At 38.4% G+C, this 15,246-nt stretch overlaps 1 protein-coding gene across 7 annotated transcripts in view; it reads right to left on the bottom strand.

Moving 5' to 3' along the window:
- Positions 1 to 445: 445 nt before the first annotated feature.
- LOC106087913 (uncharacterized) overlaps positions 446 to 15,246 on the bottom strand; it is a 153,071-nt gene continuing 138,270 nt past the window's right edge. For 6 of the 7 annotated variants that reach the window (XM_059368022.1, XM_013253124.2, XM_013253121.2 and 3 more), the window contains 4 exons: positions 5,345 to 5,524; positions 4,396 to 5,279; positions 4,251 to 4,337; positions 446 to 1,487 (listed from right to left, as the gene is read on the bottom strand). In XM_059368022.1, the coding sequence (XP_059224005.1) occupies positions 1,064 to 1,487; positions 4,251 to 4,337; positions 4,396 to 5,279; positions 5,345 to 5,524 (1,575 nt within the window). In that variant the 3' untranslated portion in view covers positions 446 to 1,063. The remainder of the gene's footprint in view (positions 1,488 to 4,250; positions 4,338 to 4,395; positions 5,280 to 5,344; positions 5,525 to 15,246) is intronic. The other variant, XM_013253128.2, reaches the window with a different exon arrangement.

The raw sequence follows: 15,246 nt of genomic DNA, 5'->3' as shown, positions 1-15,246 counted from the left end.
AATTTTCTAAATTCGAAAAAATGAAGGAGTTACAGCGTTTTCAAACTTAAAAGTGACCTCGAAAATTTAAGGCCCAAAATAAATAGATTTTTACTATTTTTTCATGGGAAACTTTGAAGTATTGACGCAATCAGCACCATTGCGGAAAGAGCTTTATTTCACGAATCCAATGGTGTTTTCAGTATTTAGGAGTTCGAAAATCAAAGGAAGTTACAGCATTTTCGGACTCACATAGAGTTTAAGCGTTTGAACTTAAGAAAGACCTGGAATATTCACGCCATGTTGTTGTAGTGAAGTTTTCCTAAGGAAACCCTAATTCAGTTATGCTGATTTGAAGTTTTCCTATAGAAAACTGTAATTCAACCTAGATGAATTGCAGTTTCCCTATGCTGAATCAGAATAAAAATAAAAAAAAATATTTTTTGTGGGATTTATAAAAAGTGAATAAATTGTTGGGTTTTTTTATTGCTCATTTCTCCAACTTTCCGTTACGCTTTTTATGATTTGTATAAATAAAATTTGTTCATTTAAGGCACTTACAAAGTACAGGCATACATAAATTCATGCTGGTACTTTAGGATGTATTACAAAAAAAAAACACATATTTAAAATATTGAGTACAATACAGATTTACAATAAACAAAAATCAAAGTCATGGTAGGCATTTTTTGTTTTACTTGATTACAGCTAGGATAAAAAAAACATTTAAAATTCTTCAGCGGAAACACATATGTTAAGAAACATAAGGCATAGAAAATGCATTTTCTATATTTTATGTTTGCTATTTTTTTTTAAATATAAATAATTAAGTAAATTTTTGGCACAGAGTTTAAGGCTTTTTGGTTTTTTTTGGCTTTAGTTGCTTGTTTTTAGAGTTTATGGTTAAAATTACAATTAAATAAAATTTTTGGTTTGTAAAACTATAATTAAAGAAATCTCATAGAAAAAACTTAGCATTCTTTGGTTCTAATTAAGTCATTTGATTTGAGTATTTGCATTTGGTGAACGTTGACGATGATGATGATGATGACACTGATGAGAGCGTTTGATTTGTTATCTCATCTTAAGAAGTCTTCTCACTGCTCTCATCCTCGCTGTTGTCTTCGGAAGTGGATTTCTTTTCAGACTTATTACTTCCGTTAAGCAGTTTGACTTCCGTTTCCGGGTTTTGTCTTTGCTGCGGTGGGTGTGTGCAACGTGGTTGCTGTGTCAAAGCCTCAATGGCCACCACAGTTCTTTCCAGTAAATTTAATAGTCTCTCCTCTCTGGCATCCATGCGCCTTAGCAATTCTTCATCTCTCTTCTCACGCCTCTTTAGGTATTCGATTAGCTCATAATTGGTGCTATCACCATCGGTGGAGGTTGATAGCTTGCGTTTGGTCTTGGGTGTCTCTCCACTGCTGCATTCTGTGAGATTATCGGTGTCCACTATAACATCGGGATGCAGAATATTGTGATCGATATTGTTGGGGTAGAAATTTTGAGCACTGCGGGGGAAAAAAGGAAAGCGAAAAGGAAACTTAACCAAAGTTCTATGTAAATAAAACCTTAAAGAGAAAAGCTATGGACAACTCTTTATACCACTACACAGAGAGAATTTTCCTTCATAAATTCATATATAATATGAAAAGTTTTATTATATTAATGAAAAAATCATAAATATTACGAAAATTCTTAATGAATCGTTTATGAAAAAAATTCATATATTTATGAAACTTTGTTTCATGCATGTAAAGAAAATTTTCATAATATGAATAATTTTGATCACAAATATAAAATTAGTTTTATGAAATATGTCCACAGAGAGAATTTTCATTCATAAATATAATGAAAAGTTTTATTATATTAATGAAAAAATCATAAATATTATGAAAATTCTAAATAAAACAAAATGTATGAATAAGAAAAAGTTCTTATATTTATGAAACTTTGTTTCATAGATGTAAAGAAAGTTTTCATTATATTAATAATTTTGATCATAAATATAAAAATTATGTTATTGAAATATGTTCACATGTTGATTTTCCAAATGAAGTTCAGCTAAACTACTTGGAAGAGGTTCAGCTTTTTGTCACTATTTTTCGAGCGGAAATCGGGCGATGTACATATATGACAGCTATATCTAAATCCGAGCCGATTTGTATGAAATTCACCAGTAATGTCGAGAGTCAAGAGAAAACCCTTCCTGCCAAATTTTGAGAGAATCGGTTAACAAATGAGCACTTTATTGCAATATTTCTCAAAATCGGACGAACATATATATGGGAGCTATATGTAAATCTGAACCGATTTCGAACAAACTTCTCAAATTATGTGTTAGTCGTCAGGGAAAGCGTTGTGCAAAGTTTTGGCAAGATTGGTCAAAAAAATGAGTTTGCAGTGGCTCTAACAGTGGAAATCGGGTTATATATATATATGAGAGCTATATCTAAATCCGAACCGATTTTCATGAAATTCTCCAATTATGGCGAGGGTCAAGAGAAAATCTTTTCTGCCAAATTTTGAGAGAATCGGTTAACAAATGAGCACTTTATTGCAATATTTCTCAAAATCGGACGAACATATATATGGGAGCTGTATGTAAATCTGAACCGATTTCGAACAAACTTCTTAAATAATGTGGTAGTCGTCAGGGAAAGCGTTGTGCAAAGTTTTGACAAGATTGGTAAAAAAAAAATGAGTTTGCAGTGGCTCTAGCAATGGAAATCGGGTTATATATATATGAGAGCTATATCTGAATCCGAACCGATTTTCATGAAATTCTCCAATTATGGCGAGGGTCAAGAGAAAATCCTTCCTGCCAAATTTTGAGAGAATCGGTTTACAAATGACCATTTTATTGCAATATTACTGGAAATCGGAAGAACATATATATGGGAGCTATATCAAAATCTAAACCGATTTCGGACAAACTTTATAAACATTGTGGAAGTCGTCGAGGAAAGCGTTGTACAAAATTTTGGGAAGATTAATCAATTAATGAAGTGGTTCCAGGAGTGAAAATCAGGCAATAAATATATATGAGAGCTATATATAAATCTGAACCGATTTCTTTCAAATTCACCGGTAATGTCGAGAGTTATAGGAAAATTCTTCCTGCTAAATTTCGAGAGAATCGGTTAACAAATGACCATTTTATTGCATTATCACTGCAAATCGGACGAACATATATATGGGAGCTATATCCAAATCTGAACCGATTTATTCCAATTTCAATAGGCTTCGTCTCTAGGCTGAAAAACATGGCCGTACCAAATTTGAAGATGATCGGATGAAAATTGCGACCTGTAGTTTGTATACAAATAAACATGGACAGATAGACAGACGGACATAGGTAAATCAGGAAGAGATTCAGAGTCGATCGGTATACTTATCAATGGATCCATCTCTCTTCCTTTTGGGTTTTTTACAAACAAATGCATTTAGTTATAATACCCTGTACCACAGTAGTCGTGTAGGGTATAAAAACACACACACGCATACCTACATGCATGTTTTACACTACAACAATGCACAACATGACAACATGCACAGTTCGATCTCTGTGTCATTCATTCTACGCAAAATCTTGAAGCTATTGGGTGTTTTTTTATTTTGCAGTGAAGTGAAAATTGTAAAAAGTAAGTACTGCCGACAATAGTTTATTTTTTTGAAAAAAAAACTTTCCAACATCAAATAAACTTGAGTATACGCGATATTTCTCATATAATAATGGTCAAAAATTGCTACCCCCCTTCCACATGCAAGTGTGACTACAACAACAACAACAACAAAGTACCTAGATTTATGTACAAATTTTATTTCAACAAATTTAACTAAATTTCCAATCTTTAAGCTTTATTTTTCCTTTTTTATAAATGTTATGAAATCTTTTATTAAAAATTTAAAGTTTTTCATAAATGTTATGAAAGTTGTTCATAAATATTATGAAAGTTTTTCATAAATGTTATGAAAGTTTTTCATAAATGTTATGATAACTATTCATAAACAGATTTTCATAGATATTATGACATGTTTCATTGAATTGAGATTTATGAAACGTGTTTCATAACGGTTATGAAAAGTTTCATTGGGACTTATTCCAACATTATTTTCATAAATGTTATGACAAAATCATTACTATCATGAACATTGTTCTTTCTGTGTAGTCTGAATTGCAGTTTTATTCTTAGGAAAAACTGAAAGCTAAAGCTTTCCTGAGTTAGGGTTTCTCAATTTGTTCGATCTCGTTTTGATCTCCCTACACTCACCCATTGTAATTTGTTTGCATTAGCTGTATATCATCTGGATTGAATTCACCATCCGACATTGGTTCCGATCTGTAAGAATCAGTATCGCTATAATTAATTCCATTGTCACCGGCTCTCATCGCTTAGGGCACACTACCATACTTACTTCATGGAGATGTTGTTGTCACTGGTTTGCAGATTCAAGGCCCCATTGCAGTCTTTTTCGAATTGTTGTACCAAAGCCTCCTTTAGGCCATTGGCTGCTGCCGCCGCCGCTGCAGCAGCTGCTGCGCCACCACTAAGATGAGCTTGCAGGAGATTGTGTGCAGCATTTTCAGGCAAATCATGGGGCATGTCATGACTATCATGTTCCTTGCGTGTTATCTGCAAGGCCATAGGCGAGGCATCATCATAGACACTGTTATTGCCCGTGCCACCATTGACATTGCCATTTGCCTCATTGCCCAGTTGAGCCTCTACAAAGTGATTGGGCAGAAAACGTTCCATTTTGCTGTTACTATTCGAGTCATTGGAATGCACGGCTGCCAAACTCTGAAGTAAATTGTGTTGGGCCACCACTGCTGCTTGGGTCTGTTTGTCCAGCAATGCGCCAAACTCGGCTGCTTGCCTTCTCCTATGATAGTATGAGAGTTCATCTTGATTTTTGGCCAACAGCGCTATGCGTTTGCTATTCGAACCCCAACATTCTCCCCTTTGCTCTTCGATCTCTTTGAAGAGAAACATATAGGGCCAATTGCGGCGCACATGGCGTTCTGGATTCTTTTTGAGCTGAGTGTAGATTTTCTTGAGATTCTCGTAGCGATTGCAGCACTGTTTGGCGGAGCGTTTGCGTGCACTGTAACGATTAAGGACCTCGGCCACCATTTCCCAGACACTGGCATGATTTTTACGATTCGATTGAAATGCACTTTGTATTCGTTCCGATTTGACTATGTTTAGCAGAGCTATTGACTCTGGTACATTGAAATAACTTTCGGGTGTACGAGGGGCACGGTGATGATGATACGAATTGATGGAGGATTTGTTTTCCTTTTTTTTTGGATAAGGAATGCAGTTAAAAATAAGTTTTTGATAAAAATGGTTGAAGAACTTACCTGTTCTGAGTTGTTTGGTTGATTTTCATCTTCTGCTGAAGGAGCGGGTAAGGGATTATTTTGCAAACGCTCGGGTTTTACAATGTTTAGCAGTGTTATGGATTCGGGGACATTGAAAAAGTTTTCGGCGGCCCTCGTGTTATGATGATGCTGAAAAGCATTCGGGGCTGTCTCTGTATTCTGGAAAGGAATTGGAAAATAAAATCGTTTAGAATCAGGGTGTTTCAAAGGAATAGAGGCGGTTATTATGACAAAGGATTTGTCTAGGAAGTTCGCAAGGGTCCAGAAGGCTCTTGTAAATATTTCCAAGGAATAAGGGTAGTTCTAACAACCCATGATGGTGAAGGGAAATCAGGATGTTCAAGGAACTCACTATGGTTCTAAGATCCAACGATAATTCTAAGGAACCAGTAGGGCTCTAAGGAACCACGATGTAAACATAAAACCAGGAATCACGATGGTTATAAGGAACCAATAATTACCAGGTTTTAACTAAACATGGTTCTAAGGAACACAGGATGGTAATCAGTTAACGAACGCAGGATCGTAATAAGAAAGCAGAACGGTTCTAAGAAGCTGAGGATGGCACTACGAACACAGGATGGTTCTAAGTATCCCAGAATGGTACTACGGACCCCAGGATGGTTCCTAAGAACCCTAAAAAGTGCTAAGAATACAAGATGCTTCATAACTCCCTGGAGAGTTTTAAGGTAGTATGATGGTTCTAGGGAACCATAATGGATCTAGGGAACTAGGGAGGATCTAGAAAACTTGGATAATTTAGGGAACCAGGATAGTTCTATGGAACCAGGATTGTTCTTGGGAATGAGGTTTGACGGAACCAAATGGTTTGACGGAACCAAAGTGGTTTGAGGGAATCAAAATGATTCGAGGGAACCAAAATGGTTCGGGGTTCCCAGGATGGGAACCAGGATGGTTTGAGGGACTAAGATGGTACAAGCGAACCAGGTTGGTTCGAGTATGTTTCTCAAGAACCAGGATGGTTCCAGAGAATTAGGATGGTTCTAGGGAAGTAGGATGGTTCGAGGGAACCAGGAAGGATTGAGAGAACCAGGATGGTTCGAGGGAACTAAAATGGTTCTAGGGATCTAAGATGGTTCGAGGGAACCAGGGTGGTTTGAGGGAACCAGGATGGTTCGAGGGAATTAGGTTAGTTCGAGGGAACCAGGATGGATCGAGGGTACCAGTTTGGTTCGAGGGAACGAGGATGGTTCTAAGGAACCATAATGGATCGAGGGTACCAAGATGTTTCGAGGGACCGAAGATAGTTCGATGGTACCAGGATGGATAGAGGTTACTAAGATGGTTTAAGGAAACGAGGATGATTCAGGAGAACCAGGATGGCTCGAGCGAACCAGGATGATTCGGGGGAACCAGGGATGGATACCAGGATTGTTCGAGAATGTTTCTAATGAACCAGGATATTTCTAGGGAATAACGATGGTTCGAGGGAACGAGGACGTTTGTAAGGAAACAGGATGGATCGAGGTTACCAGAATGGTTCCAGGGTGTCAGGATGTTTTGAGGGAATAAGGATAGTTCGAAGTTACCAGGATGGATCGAGTGTACGAAGTTGGGTCGAGGGTAGAAGGATGGTAGGGGGGGAACCAGGATGGTTCGAGCGAACCAAGATGATTCGAGCGAACCAGGATGATTCGGAGGAACCAGCATGGTTCGAGAGTACCAGGATTGATCGAGGATGTTTTTTAAAAACCCGAATGTTTCTAGGGAATTAGGATGGTTCGTGGGAACGAGGATGATTCGAGGGGACCAGGATGATTCAAGGGAACCAGGGTGGCTTGAGGAAACAAGGGTGGTTTAAAGGAACAAGGGTGGTTTGAGAGAGTCAGGATGGTTCGAGGGAATCAGGATAGTTATAGCGAACCAGGATGGTTGCAGAGAACCAGAATGGTTCTAGGAAACCACGATGGTTCTAGGAAATAAGGATGTTCTATAAAATCAGGATGGGTTAAGACAACTAAGTTTGTTCGAGGGAACTAGGATCGTTGGAGGGAACTATGATGGTTCGATTGAACCAGGATGGGTTTAGGGAACCAGTATAGGTCATGGAAACCGGGATGTATCGAGGGAACTAGGATGGTTTGAGGGAACCAGGATGAGACGAGGGAACCAGGATGAGACGAGGGAACCAGGATGAGACGAGGGAACCAGGATGGTTCGAGGGAAATGGGATGGTTCGAGGGCACCAGGATGGTTCGAGGGAGCCAGGATGGTTCGAGGAAACCAGTGTGGTTCGAGGGAAGTAGAATGGTTCGAGGGAACTAGAATGGTTCGATGGAACCAGGATGGTTAGAGGGAACCAGGACGGTTCGAGGGAACCAGGATGGTTTGAGGGAACTAGGATGAGACGAGGGAACCAGGATGGTTTGAGGGAACCAGGATGGTTCGAGGGAACCAGGATGGTTCGAGAGAACCAGAATGGTTTGAGGGAACCAGAATGGTTTGAGGGAACCAGAATGGTTCGAGGGAACCAGAATGGTTCGAGGGAACCAGAATGGTTCGAGGGAACCAGAATGGTTCGAGGGAACCAGAATGGTTCGAGGGAACCAGAATGGTTCGAGGGAACCAGAATGGTTCGAGGGAGGCAGGATGGTTCGAGGGAACCAGAATGGTTCGAGGGAACCAGAATGGTTCGAGGGAACCAGGATGGTTCGAGGGAGGCAGGATGGTTCGAGGGAACCAGTATGGTTCGAGGGAACCAGTATGGTTCGAGGGAACCAGTATGGTTCGAGGGAACCAGTATGGTTCGAGGGAACCAGTATGGTTCGAGGGAACCAGTATGGTTCGAGGGAACCAGTGTGGTTCGAGAGAACCAGTGTGGTTCGAGGGAACCAGAATGGTTCGAGGGAACCAGAATGGTTCGAGGGAACCAGAATGGTTCGAGGGAACCAGAATGGTTCGAGGGAACCAGAATGGTTCGAGGGAACCAGAATGGTTCGAGGGAACCAGAATGGTTCGAGGGAGGCAGGATGGTTCGAGGGAACCAGAATGGTGTTCGAGGGAGCCAGGATGGTTCTAGGAAACCAGAATAGTTTTAGGAAACCAGGATAGTTCTAGGAAACCGGCATGGTTCGAGGGAACCAGGATGTTTTGGGGGAACAAGGATGATTCAAGGTTGTACTAGGCCATCAGAATGGCTTTCAGAATGTACGATGGTTCTAAGGAAGCAGGATGGTACTAACGAAACAGAATGATAATAGGAAATTAGGATTGTTCTAGGGAACCAGCAAGGTTTTAGAGAACCAAATTTGTTGTAGGGAACCAGATGACTTTAAGGAAACATGGTGGTTCTAAGGAAAATTCTACGGAACTAGGGTTGATATCGGCAACCGGGTTAATCTAGGGAACTAGAAAGGTCTAAGGGGACCAGTGTGACTTAAGAGAAACGGGATGGTGCTAGTAAACCAGAATGACTGTGGAAAACCAAAATTGTTCCCGAGAAACTCGATTGCCTTTGGATCCTTATCACTTAATTCTACTTAAAGTGTTTGCTGGTTTACACATATATCTCCATAGAGACAAATCCCAATAATATACCCCAAGTAAGTAGATTCATCCATCAATACAGATATTTTTTATATATAGGAAGGTATATCTCTATAAATGTGAATATGATGCTGCTCCTGCTGCAGCAGCTATCCACTATAATTCTAATAAGTCCATTTACATTACTTTGTTGCTTGTCAGCATGCTCAATTGTATATGTGACGGTGGAGAGGGGGACAAACAGCCATAATTTTGCCATATACCAACACAGGCACTGAGTAGCTGCTGCTACTACGTATTTGTGATGGTCAGTAAAATATTGTCGTTTTCGCCTTTGGTCTATTGGCCAATATTAAATAGCGTTACCCGCAGCGAGAGAGCACAGTTACATATAGAAATGTGCGAGAATGGGTAATGATGAATATTTATAGACCACAAAACAAATTGAATGTGTTCTTTACTGCCATTTGAAGTGGTTCTCGCATTTAGGAAGGGGGTTTATCTTAATTTGGATTTGGCAAAAGGGGTGGGTGAATGTTCATTTCATAAGATGACGAGTGTAGAAAAATATTTTTAAATATTTGCAAGGGATTCGCAAATTTCGCAAACTTCTAGCTGAATAAAGAACATCTGGGGTAGGAGACATATGTTAGGACATGTTTTTGGCATAATGCAGACACCTTTGGTTGGGTAAATATTTGCCTTTATATATATGTCCTTTATTTACAATTGGAGTATATTAAATATATTACAATAAAAAAAATATTTGCCTTTACTGCGATGAAAAGGGTGTCCTTGGTTTTGAGCAATCATATGGAAAACTCTGTGTAAAGGAACTGAGATATGTCGTAGGACTCATGTCGGTTCAGAGGAACCAATAACTATCGAAGGAACTATTTATGTCGGCTTGAAAGGACCAGAATATTTTGTTTGCATCAGGATGATTCCAGGAATTTGGATTACGCAAAGGAAAGAGAAGAATCAAGTTAAAGCGCGTAAAGTTCTGCCGGGCCGAAACATGGGAACCCACCACTATGGATTCTGCTAAAAACTTATACAAAATAAATTTTGTTGAAGGGCATAATTTTATACTACATACCAAACTTCTGCCAAACCAGGAAAAGTAAAAGCTTCTAGGAACCGAACAAGGATAATCGAGAGACCGGTTTATATGGGAGCTATACCAGGTTATAGACCGATTTGGACCGTACTTGGCACAGTTGTTGGCGGTCATAACAGAACGCTATCTGCAAAATTTTTAGCTAAATCGGACAAAAATTGCGGCTTTCAGGGGCTCAAAAAGTCAAATAGGGAGATCGGATAATATGGGAGCTATATCCAAATCTGAACTGATATGGCCAATTTGCAATCCCCAATGACCTACATCAACATTTAGGATCTACGACCGCTATTGTAATTTGGATAGACAGACGGACGGACTTGGCTAGATCGATGCAGAATGTCGATACGATCAAGAATATATATACTTTATGGGGTCTAGATCAATATTTCGAGGTTTTATAAACGGAATTTCTACAAACCATTTTTGTACCCACCACCATAGGATGGGGGTATACTTACTCCATCCTATCAGGATTCACTAATAGAAGGTTAGGTCACATGCAAAAACACAAAGTGGATAGGCCCCATAAACATCATTAAGGATGTCAAATCTGACGATTGAAAATGTCATCATATAGGAGAAAACGTAAACAAAGAATGAATGTAAAAAGAGAACAAGTTGACATCCTCAATGCCAAGTACTGCCAAATATTAAAAAAAAAGTATATCGGCTGATCGCTTGGCTTAACCTTATTCAGTGAATCCTGCCATCCTATGGTGGTGGGTACAAAAATGGTTTGTAGAAAGCAAAATGGTGCCCAGGAAATAAAATGGTTCGTAACAACCCAAAATCGTTCGTAGGAATCCAAAATTGGTCGTAGTAAACCAAAATGGTTCCTGGGAACCCAAACAATTTTTAGGAATCCAAAATTGTGCTTAGCAGCCCAAAATGATTCGTATAATCCCAAAATGGTTGAAATTGTTAGACGCATGTTAGTTCAAAGGAATCAAAATAGTTTGTGGGAACAATTCCGCTTCCGAGAAGCTAGGGAATTTGAAGGAATGAGTATGTTTCCTGGGAACTTGGATGATTTGTTTTAACCCACCATGGTTTAAAGTAACACAAATTATTCAAAGTATTACAACCAATCTACTATTACCATAATAAGCGCCACCAACGAACTGTTCTTAGTTATATTACCTAGGGCTCTAGGAGCCACGATATTGCTATTCACCTTAGTTCTCTTGGGATGTTTGCGGAGGGTTACTGAAAGACATCTCGCACTTATATTCATTGAGAAGCTTGGTGTAATTGAGTTTATGATTCCCACCGAGAATAAAAGTGACTTTGTCAATTGGACACGGGGAATAACAGTTGGCCAGTCTGCGTCTAGAGTACTATAACCAGCTACTATCCCCCAAGATCAAATAAGAGAGTTGGTCTTCTCCGTGGTGGGTAAATCGCATCAAACATCTCATAAATGCGGCGAGGCAAGGCGGTTTAATGCAAATGATGGTCATTGTAATTGTAATAGTATTGGTGAATGCATCACATGTACACATAATCATCAGTCAGGGCAGAAAAATCAAAATCATAAGATTTTTTCGATAAATGGCGTCTATCGATTACGGTTTACAAAGAAATGTGTAATCGTTAATTGACAGATGTTGAAAAACACGTTCTGTGCCAAATCAAATTATAAAAGGAGAAGTAAAGTATGAACAATTGAATAAAATCAAAGAAAAGAAAAATTCGATGTACCGTTTTTGGAAAAAGATCCAATCAACAAATACACACGATGGGTACAATCATGATGTGACGTCTAAAAGGGCCTTTAAATGTGGTCTCGTTTGTACTACAACCACAAATTATACAAAGTAAAACCATTAGCCCAGCCCAATTTCAGAGTTGTATCCCAATCCCACTAGAATGTCAAATGCTTTGTTTGCATTTGAAAGATAATTCACATTTTGTTTCTTTTTTCACATTTTTATTGTTTTAATTCATAATTTAAACGTTATAATGATAAATCTTTATATCTTGTGGCTATTAACATGATAAATCAAATAAAAACTAGAATGTGAATTTGAAAGTGTCCAGAAATTTGGCAGCCTAGTGGGAATTTGCGCAACAATCCGTAGGATTGTATCGTTGATTTCGTTATTGTTGGACTTGTGACTTTAGCTTCTCAATTTACCAAGGTGCAAGCAAAGAAACTTATGCTCGTGTATGTAAAGGGTGATTTTTTTGAGGTTAGGATTTTCATGCATTAGTATTTGACAGATCACGTGGGATTTCAGACATGGTGTCAAAGAGAAAGATGCTCAGTATGCTTTGACATTTCATCATGAATAGACTTACTAACGAGCAACGCTTGCAAATCATTGAATTTTATTACCAAAATCAGTGTTCGGTTCGAAATGTGTTCATTCACCGTTCAGCGATGAGGCTCATTTCTGGTTGAATGGCTACGTAAATAAGCAAAATTGCCGCATTTGGAGTGAAGAGCAACCAGAAGCCGTTCAAGAACTGCCCATGCATCCCGAAAAATGCACTGTTTGGTGTGGTTTGTACGCTGGTGGAATCATTGGACCGTATTTTTTCAAAGATGCTGTTGGACGCAACGTTACGGTGAATGAACACATTTCGAACCGAACACTGATTTTGGTAATAAAATTCAATGATTTGCAAGCGTTGCTCGTTAGTAAGTCTATTCATGATGAAATGTCAAAGCATACTGAGCATCTTTCTCTTTGACACCATGTCTGAAATCCCACGTGATCTGTCAAATACTAATGCATGAAAATCCTAACCTCAAAAAAATCACCCTTTATGTGTGTAGGTAAAATGAGAAAAAGATAAATACAAACAAAGGAGCATTAAAAAAATGGGTTGCTTTGCTGTGAATAGGTCTGTTTGCGTACATTTCCAGTAAAAATTTGTAGGAGGGCAGAACAAGCTTTTTTATCTTTTGCTATTTATTTGAACAAAACAGGGGGTTTTCGAAAAACAGCTCTTTGATGGTGCCAATATTTCTGCTAGGAAAAAACCTCCAGTAGAAATTTGCAAGCTCTCAATTACCAAATTCTCAAAACCGTGCATGCCCTCACGCACTCTCCCGCTCTTGCAGTAACAATTTGTGCAAATTTGTACAAATTTTTGAGTACGCGAACACACTTAATGTGAAGACAGAACGGCTATCTTTATACTGGCCGGCTGTTTTAAGCTGTTTGCGTGAAAACACCTTTTAAAATCCGCCTTTGCTATTCCTCTTCGAGAGTTCTTTTTTTTAGCCATAGAAGGCTAAAACTTAGTCAGAAGTCTCTGCAGACCAGTTGATTGTGTAGTCGAGGTTTCAGTAGCCGACAATGTGTTACGGCCTGATATCATCGGTTCGAGATTCTAAGCCTTTTTCTGGTCTTTAGATCTGCCGATCCACCGAAAACAGATACAGACCACCAAGCGTATCCTAAGTATCTGTAAACTACCAATATATAAACCTTTTACGAGGTAATTAATTTGACCGATTGGTAGAAAATATTCTACTCTGTTTTGATAATTTTTTGTTATAATTGTTTCATTATCAGTACATAAAATCGTATACTCTTTTTAGAACAGATGTCTCACCCGTCTCTTTGCAAGGCTATCATTTGCAACGAATAGAAATAAACAAGAAAATTTGAGCAACAACATAATTGTGAATGGACAAAAAAGATATTGTGAATGAAGAAAAAATATGATTTGATGATGATATGAAAAAATATGATCTACTAAAAGAGTAGATAAAACTTTGTTCTAAGCAAAAAATGACTATGAGTAACAACAAATAGAAATCCGACGTTTTCTTTTGCTTCTTTCTTTAGGGAAGTGAGAAGATGGAAATGGGAGAATACAATAAAGTTGAAAAACACAAGTAAATTATCAAAAACAAGTTAACAGCAAAGCGTAAAAATGTTTTGTAAATATAATTTGTAATTCAAATCAAAAAAAAAAAATACAAAATTGGTTTAATTTTTGCTAAATCATCTTTTTTATTCATTCACAATGCCTTCTTTGTTCATTCACAATTATCCTGTTGCTCAAATTTTCTCGTTTATTTCTATTCGTTGCAACTGGCAGTTTTGCAAAGAGTCGGACGGGTCACCTACTATTTTCCACTGTCTATGCGAGACCGATCTGCCGATAAAGGGTCTGAAGCCCATAAAAGCTATATTTAGATATTGATGCCATATAGACCGATCTCCCGATTAAGGGTCTAATGCCCATAAATGCTTTATTTTAAAAACGATTTCGCTGACATTTGAAACAGTGGTTAATTTTACGCCTCCCAACATAGGACCCAAATATGGTTCAGATCGGACTATTTTTATATGTGGCTGCCATATATACCGATCTGGCGATAAAGCGTCTGATGCCCATAAAAGCTTTATTTATTACCCGATTTCGCTGAAATTTGAAACAGTGGGGTATTTTAAGCCTCCCGACATCTTACCTAAATACGGTTCAAATCGCACTATATTTAGATATAGCTGCCATATAGACCAATCTCCAGATAAAGGGTCTGAAGCCTATAACAGCTTTATTTTATAACCGATTTCGCTGACATTTGAAAGAGTGGGTAATTTTACGCCTCCCAACATAGGACCCAAATATGGTTCAGATCGGACTATATTTAGATATAGCTTCCATATGGACCGATCTGGCGATAAAGCGTCTGATGCCCATAAAAGCTTTATTTATAACCCGATTTCGCTGAAATTTTAAACAGTGGGGTATTTAAAGCCCCCCAACATCTTACGGTTCAAATCGCACTTTATTTAGATATAGCTGCCATATAGACCGATCTCCAGATAAAGGGTCTGAAGCCTATAACAGCTTTATTTTATAACCGATTTCGCTGACATTTGAAACAGTGGGTAATTTTACGCCTCCCAACATAGGACCCAAATAGGCTTCAGATTAGACTATATTTATATATAGCTGCCATATATACCGATCTGCCGATAAAGGGTCTGAAGGCCATAACAGCTTTATTTTATAACCGATTTCGCTAAAATTAAAAACAGTGGGGTATTTTAAGCCTCCCGACATCTTACCTAAATACGGTTCAAATCGCACTATATTTAGATATAGCTGCCATATAGACCAATCTCCAGATAAAGGGTCTGAAGCCTATAACAGCTTTATTTTATAACCGATTTCGCTGACATTTGAAAGAGTGGGTAATTTTACGCCTCCCAACATAGGACCCAAATATGGTTCAGATCGGACTATATTTAGATATAGCTTCCATATGGACCGATCTGGCGAT

The sequence above is a fragment of the Stomoxys calcitrans genome, chromosome 4 (assembly GCF_963082655.1).
Source record: "Stomoxys calcitrans chromosome 4, idStoCalc2.1, whole genome shotgun sequence".
NCBI lineage: Eukaryota > Metazoa > Arthropoda > Insecta > Diptera > Muscidae > Stomoxys > Stomoxys calcitrans.
The sequence above is the reverse complement of the archived record's forward strand: the minus strand, read 5'-3'. Positions and strand labels throughout refer to the sequence as shown.